This window comes from Musa acuminata, chromosome BXJ2-5 (assembly GCF_036884655.1).
Source record: "Musa acuminata AAA Group cultivar baxijiao chromosome BXJ2-5, Cavendish_Baxijiao_AAA, whole genome shotgun sequence".
Taxonomy (NCBI): domain Eukaryota; kingdom Viridiplantae; phylum Streptophyta; class Magnoliopsida; order Zingiberales; family Musaceae; genus Musa; species Musa acuminata.
This window is the reverse complement of record NC_088342.1, coordinates 11,377,347-11,385,108: the sequence shown is the minus strand read 5'-3', so window position 1 is coordinate 11,385,108 and position 7,762 is coordinate 11,377,347. Positions and strand designations below refer to the sequence as shown.

Below are 7,762 nucleotides of genomic sequence, written 5' to 3'. Positions count from 1 at the left end.
TTAGATTTATATCTAACATTTTATTGATTTAACATAAAACATGTAATTTTCATTATCATTTTTAAAATTATGAGCATGGTCATATTTTTGTATTTTTGTTTAATTTTCAAGAAAATTGATTCAAAACTAAATTACAAAAAAAAGTGCATTATAAAAAGTATTATGTAATTTCGAAGTAAATTAGGAGAATTTTGATTACCTCATCATTGAAAGCAGTTAAGATGTAGTTTGCCACCTTGCCTTTCTTGATTTTCTCCTCGTCTTCGGAGGAGCTCAATTCATCCCAATTTTTATTTTTCTTCTTGCGTTCAAAGTAAGTAGTTCTGTTTTTTTACTTTTTAATTTTTGTTTCATTTGTAGTTTAAGTTCACCATCACTTGAGCTTATACTCGAGTAGTCTTCATGTGTTATATGTCCCAAATCCTTCCTGTCCTTTGGAAAGTTGTTCTCGAGTTCTCTTTTTGTCGCATTATTCATTTCATAGGTCATTAAAGACCCAATTAATTCTTCGAGTGGAAATGTTTTAAGATCCTTGGCCTCTTGAATGGTCGTAACTTTTGGATCCCAACTCTTTGGAAGGGATCTTAAAATTTTAGTTACTAGTTCAAAGTTAGAAAAATCTTTACCAAGAGCTTTGAGTCCATTGATGACATCCATGAAATAGGTGTACATGTCTCCGATGGACTCACTTGGTTTCATCCGGAAAAGTTCGTAAGAATGCACAAGAATGTTGATTTTGGGCTCTTTCATTCGGCTAGTGCCTTCATGAGTGACCTCAAGATTTCTTCAAATATCAAAAGTCGAATCACAAATCGAAACGTGATTAAATTCATTTTTATCAAGTACACAATATAAGACATTCAAAGCCTTTGCATTTAGAGAAAACATCTTCTTCTCCAAATCATTCTAATGGTTCATTAGAAGAGAAGACATTTTAAATCAATTTTCGACTATGTTCCAAAGCTCAAAATCTATGGAAATAAGGATGATCCTCGTACGAGTCTTCCAATACGTGTAATTCGACCCATTAAACATAGGTGGACGTGTAATAGAGTGACCCTCTTGCATGCCGGAGTAAGTCATCTCTCTTGGGTATTAAACCAAATATGAGAGTGAGCCTTGCTCTGATACCAATTGTTAGGATCGGAGCGGTACTAAGAGAGGGGGTGAATTAGTGTAGCGGATTAAAACTCATAAGTTTGAAAATAATTTCGTAAATGCGTAGAGATTTTGATTCGACAAAGAATGACTTGGTAGAAGTAGCTCAAGTAAAGTAAGGAGATGAAAACCAAAAGCTTACTACTATGTAAATAAAGGTTTCAGGAAGGTAAACACTCACACATTCAAGGAACACACCAATTTAAAGTGGTTCGATCAAATGACCTACATCCACTTGTGAAGCCTTCTTCGATGAGGCTCCCAACTTCCACTAGCAAATCACTTTGAAGGGGAAGGACATATACCCCTCTTACAACCTTTTACAAGTGGTTCACACTCTTACCGATTTTTCAAAGAGAAAGAGGGAGGTGAACACTTAAGCTATTGAAAACAAGACTTGCTAAATACTTTACTAAGGCTTTTTCTTAATCTCTAACTTCTCAAAGGGTTGTATTCTCTGTTGAGAATTGAGAGATATTTATAGACCCCAAGAGGATTTAAATTTGGGCTCCAAATTTGAATTGCTTTTGGGTTTCCTAGCGCTGGCGGTGCCACCGCCTGTCAATGTCTGACATTGACAGTGTACTGGTAATGCCACCGCCTAGTCCGACGGTGCCACCGTTGGACCTCTTGGGTGTTGGGCGGTGCCACCGCCCAATCTAGCAATTTGCTAGTGGTGCCACTGCTGGAACTCTCGGGTTTTGGGCGGTGCCACTGCCTAGACTATTTCATCTCACTGGTTAGGCTCCAAACTTGGCTCAAACCAGTCCGAACTTATGCCCAATTGGCCCCTAACTGGGTTGTAAGATTAACCCTTAATCCTAACCCTAATTACATGAAAACTATGAAATTAAGACATAGTCCTAAGTAAGTTTTTAACCGGCAACGTCGAGTTTCCTTCTGGCGAGCTTTTCGGCGAACTTCCGGCGGATTTCTTCCGACGGACTCCTAGCAACTCCCGGTCTTGTGGTGAGTTCAGCAAGTCTTTAGCAAGTAGCCGAACCTTCTCGGTGATCTCCGCGAACCTCCGACGATCTCTCCGGCGGACTTCCAAAAACTTCGGTAAGTCCCCGATTTCTTCTCGGTTGGTTCCGACAGCACTTCCGATGAATCTTCGGACTCTCGACGGACTCTCGAACACCCATCAAACTTGACTCCGGTAGACTTGCTTTATGTCTTCAAGCTATCGTAGTAATCCTGCACACTTAAAACAAAATTTCAATCGAGACAATTAATCCTAAACAATTAACCATGTTATCCGGCATGTCATTGGTCCCTCGACGCTTTGTCCGATTCTTCAGCACATCGTCCTCTCTTGCTGCCTATTGCCCAATCGACTAGTTAACTCCACAACTCCGATATCCTTGGCACAATCTCCGCTCTTCTTGGTCCGATGCTCGAATCCATGGCCCGAAGCCTTCTGTCGATACGTCGCCCGATCCACCGGCCCGACGTCCAATCTTCTGACATGTTCCTCCGATACAACATGATTTTTTTGCTTTAATTGTCTCATCCTGATCGAAGCATCCAGCGTTACTCAAAAATCCAGATTAAATCATAAACACATATCAAGTGATTTCATCATCAAAATACGAGATTCAACGTCTCTTCCGCACAATCTTATCATCATAAGGAGATTGAGAAATTTCAATCTTAGAAATTTGCTCGGTTGTCAAAATATAGTTCCAACAATATCAAATTAGATACAATTCTATGATTAAAAAAGAGAGATGTATTATAAAAAGTTGGTTTTAAAGAAAAAGGAAAACCATAAGACCAATTGTCCTAGAAAACTTTTATCGAGTTTCCAGTATCAATAACATGAGTAAAACCATTAACAAGCTCAGACATAGCCGGAAAAAAAATCTCCAAGTCCAACTTATGATGTTTCCGAGTCTTCCAAGAAGAAACAGGTCCATACTTAGCCAACACAACACTATTCCAAAGGTTAGTTATCAGCCTTATTAAGATAAAGATGAACTTTTTTGGCATCCAGTGCAAACCTAGTGTGATACAAATCATGAATATCAAGAATATCATTTAATTTTGGTTTAGTGGTAGTGTCACAAGCTAAAAGATGCATCCTCTTAGAGTTAGACAAGATTTACGTTCAAAACTCTTCAAGGTGAAGGGAAAAACTAAGAGAGATTACAATGTTTTCTCTAGACTTAACAAGAGAATATCATGAGAAATAAAAAAATTAAGAAAAAAATAAATATAAGAAGAAATTTTAAAGATCAGTACCTATCAATTTGAGAAGAATGATACATAGATTAGCATATTTGAATTTGACTATCCAATATCGAATCTTTTTTTTTTCCTACGTATGACGATCTTATATATATATATATATATATATATATATATATATATTATCTAACGACACATTAAATGATCTTATGACTCAACCATGTGCGGAACCGACTTCAGTCGCAATAGCGTGAATGAGACAGATTTTTGTCTGACCTTTTCTCAAATGTTGTAGTGAGAAGCAAGAACTGAGCTTGAATGCAAATGCCCTCTTCGTGGGTTCGTAGAAGAACCGAATTTTCTTGCAAAGCGAAAGCTTATCATAAGCAAGAATGAAGTTAGAGATACAGAGAAACTAGTTCTTGTTGGAGGTAATAAGTTTTATGTTATCTGAATCAAGCCCCATTTGCAATCAAGTTAGAGAGAGAGAGAGAGAGAGAGAGAGAGAGAGAGAGAGAGAACATCTTGTTGGAGATAATAAGGTTTATGTTATCTGTGTCAAACCAGACCCCATTTGCTTAGTTCAAATTAATAATTTCTGCGAAAATGATGCAAAAGTAACAAAAAAAAACTTGTGAAATTTGATTTTGAATTTGGAAGTTTGAATGAATCATAAGATATACAAATTTCTTTCTCTTGCACTTCCATTCCACTCCTTTAAAAGCATTGGCAACTACGAGAACTAAGCAGGTTTTAGAGGTCTCTGAGCTTTTTTTCTGAAGGAGCAATCCGAAGCTTCAATGAGACGCAATGAATAAGGAATCATAAAGAACAATGGTTCTATCTATAGCTAGCAACGTTCACTAGGGTTTATTCTTGTTCGCATTGCTTTTAGTTGCCCCCTTAGTGGTGCCAAGATGAGTACAACCTCGTTTGAAGATATAAAAATCATATCAGATTGTTCTGAAGACTGAATCTCGTGACATTCGAGCTAGTAGGGAATTTGAAACATTATAAGTGATGGCTATGAGAGAATTTGATTCGGTCTATATCACATAACTGAAAAATTCTATTAATTTTTTTTAAAATATAAAGTAATTATCGATTAAGTTATGAAACAAATACAATCGATTGAGCCTAGGGATGTGATGGTCATGATAATTATCGATATGAGGAGAGGCTAACTCTTATGAGGGTTGATGTTGGAATATGCTCGGGTATCAATGTCAAAAGCCTTGTGTCAATTTGTGTTGCATAGACAACTATAGATATAATTTTGTATATAATCGGTGTATATTACATAGTTGAACATTTTACCCAAAAAAAAAAAAAGAGATAGGTTTCTAAGAAATTGAAAATATATATATATATATATATATATATATATATATATATATATATTGCTTAATATAAATGTAGCTGAAGCTCTGCAAGTTACGGATGTAAACAAGACACCAGCTTATCTGGCCCAAAATCTAAGAGATGGGTCGGATCACCACACCCAGGAGGCCCACTGGTATCTCTATATATATATGACGACGCAGAAACCCTATCTTCCCTTGTCGTTCTTCAGTCTCCTCGCAGCGGCAGCAGGCGGCGGAGCGAAAGAGGGAGCAAGATGCCGGCTGGGCACGGGCTGAGGTCGAGGACGAGGGATCTCTTCTCCCGGCCCTTCCGTAAGAAGGGATACATCCCCCTGACCACCTACCTCCGAACCTACAAGATCGGCGACTATGTCGATGTCAAGGTGAACGGGGCCGTCCACAAGGGTATGCCCCACAAGTTCTACCACGGCCGCACCGGCAAGGTCTGGAACGTCACCAAGCGCGCCATCGGCGTCGAGATCAACAAGCAGGTCCGAGTTCCACTCTCTTGTTTCTAATCTGTTTGTGATTCTTAGTTTTCAACTGCTGCTTGATTTCCTTGAGAAAAAGATGTCCCTTTTTTCATTGTCCTCTGGAGAAGCAAACGGCACCTTCTTAATAATCATATGGGAATAAGTTAAAAAGAGATTTTTGTGGATTGATCATGTACAATCTTGGGAAAGTCTCGATCTTGGAACAGATTTGGACAAGTTGGTTTGTTCGTTATGTGTGATTGAGCTACTATGGAAACTGTGATTTTTTGGAGTTCTGTTCATAACTCGTTAATTACGTTAGATATGTTGGATGTAGGGAATGTGTGTGTTTGTTTCTGTGCCTAATGCAATTACTAAGGTGTGGGCAAAACATTCTGGAAATGATGACTATGTAGTTAACACTTTTGTGTGGAAAGCAGATTTGACGAAATCAAGGAACTTGACATCAGGTGAAACTATTAGTCATGGTTAGCAGTTGCAGTCGAGAGTCCCATTATGGCTCTATAAAGGTATTTCTTTTTTGTCACGGAAGAGTTAATAGTGCTGCTGTTTTGAATTCAAAATGGAGACTTGCTGCCATCTTGGGACATTGAGGAACATGACATCTCAATTTTTTGGTCCAGCATTCAGTATCAAGCTCACTCCAATAGTCGACGACGAAGGACTGGTTTTTAATGGTCTGACCAAGTATTAGTATTGAAATACATAGTTTATTACCCATTTACTTTTTATTTTTTTTATTGCTCTATTCAATTATACAAGGTGGTATAAGTTGGTGAAATGTTCAATATACTGGTATTGGTTGATGAATTTACACTAGAAGAGATGCCTGATGCTTAGGGATTCTTTCTATTCATTCAATGAAATTAAAACAAATATATGAACCCTTATTCCTAGATGGAAATCTTGCACTGTTAGATAAATTCAATCAACTCGGGGAAGAAAAGGCAATCAACCAGATTCATTTATTTGATATCTAATGTATGTTTGATCCATTTTAGACAGCAAGCAAGCTGCCTATGCCTACTGTTAAGTTTATGGACTTTTGGTATTATGCCAAGTAATTGGTTGAATAAGTTTTTGTTCTTCAGGTTGGTAACCGCATCATCAAGAAAAGGATCCATGTCCGTGTGGAGCATGTGCTACCTTCAAGGTGCCAGGAAGATTTCCGTGCGAGGGTGAAAAAGAATGACCAGTTGAAGGCTGAGGCAAAGGCACGGGGTGAGGTCATCAGCACCAAACGGCAGCCGGTGGGCCCGAAGCCTGGTTTCATGGTGGAAGGCGCCACACTTGAGACCGTTACACCTATTCCTTATGATGTGGTCAATGATCTCAAGGGTGGCTACTAGTCTCCATTGGTTAATCTTGGCTCTATGCTTGATCCTTGGTTTGATTAAAGACTTCATCTATCCAAACTAGTTGTTTTTGCCAGGTTTTATGATGAGACTTGTTTGTCATGCAGAGTATGTATCAACTTTTTTGTGGTTGAATGCTTAATTTAGTCTATTAGTCTGTTATTTATATCAACTTTTTTTGTGGTTGAATGCTTAATTTAGTATGTTAGTCTGTTATTTATACATCTTGTTTCATCGACACAATTGTCATTCTTAACCCAGGCTCAGGTGTTTTTGATTCAGGTTTATCTTAGTACCGATCATTTATATCATCGGGGAGAAAATTAAACTATAGATTTGTTACAATTTATAGGTTTTTGTGCATTATTGTCAGAGCATTTTATGGGTTATTGTTGTATTATCAGAACATTAGCAGATTACAACAATTCTATGAATGGAAGAGAGAGAGAGAGAGAGAGAGAGAGAGAGAGAGAGAGAGAGAGAGTAGAATCGCAATCTAGTTCTTGTAGATCAAATATACGGATCCTTTTCTAACAGATCTACATAGTGATGTATCTAATGCACTCAGATAAGGTCCAAAAAACACAATTGCATGTGATTTATAACATGCACACTAGACGCTGACAACTTGATTCATCCTTTTAATCACAGAATGTCTCTTTAGAAACATGAATTGCGAAACAAATCTCATGGATCACATTAAACTCACAAGGGCAACCAAATGGCTGATCACTGAGTCAGCATCTAAAACATAACCTTTCAATTTGTTAGAGCAAACCTAAAGGAGATGAAGGTTACATGAAAGAAACAAGAAGATCAAGTAACTCGTGTTGTCACTTGGTTAGAATCAGCAAATCTTGAGAAAGATTGTCCCCGAAAGAAAAAAATATTACAACATCGAATGTACGTGACTACCCATGAGAGCTTCTAATATTGGCTTCATGACAAGTCCAGCCTAAGTCTCCAAGAACCATTCCGAGTCCTCGGATCCGTCAACTTTGGAATCGATAGCCTTTTAGGCACAACCAGCAGCACAGCACATACCTTTGATTGATTCAAATTGCAGTCACATAATTAACCACTCACTCGTTCTGTCCTTCCCATCATGGACTTGTTCTTGTTTTCCTTTATCGTCTTTTTTTGCTTCGGGAGTAGTCCAAGTATAATCAGGTAGAATCACAAATGGATCTTGTACATCTTC

General features: G+C 38.0%; 1 protein-coding gene across 1 annotated transcript; it reads left to right on the top strand.

Annotated features, from left to right (window-relative positions):
- The first annotated feature begins 4,899 nt into the window (after positions 1-4,899).
- On the top strand, positions 4,900-6,727 carry LOC135612503 (large ribosomal subunit protein eL21z/eL21y-like). The gene is made up of 2 exons (XM_065108880.1): positions 4,900-5,203; positions 6,298-6,727. Exons 1-2 carry the CDS (start codon positions 4,967-4,969, stop codon positions 6,553-6,555), a joined length of 495 nt encoding a protein of 164 aa, XP_064964952.1. The 5' UTR covers positions 4,900-4,966; the 3' UTR covers positions 6,556-6,727.
- The last annotated feature ends 1,035 nt before the right edge of the window (positions 6,728-7,762 follow it).

Bases quoted from the DNA above. Each gene is read 5' to 3' on its own strand.
- LOC135612503 (XM_065108880.1), top strand. From the start codon at position 4,967: ATGCCGGCTGGGCACGGGCTGAGGTCGAGGACGAGGGATCTCTTCTCC. The intron at 5,204-6,297 runs GTCCGAGTTCCA...TTTGTTCTTCAG, and splicing joins GCGTCGAGATCAACAAGCAG to GTTGGTAACCGCATCATCAA.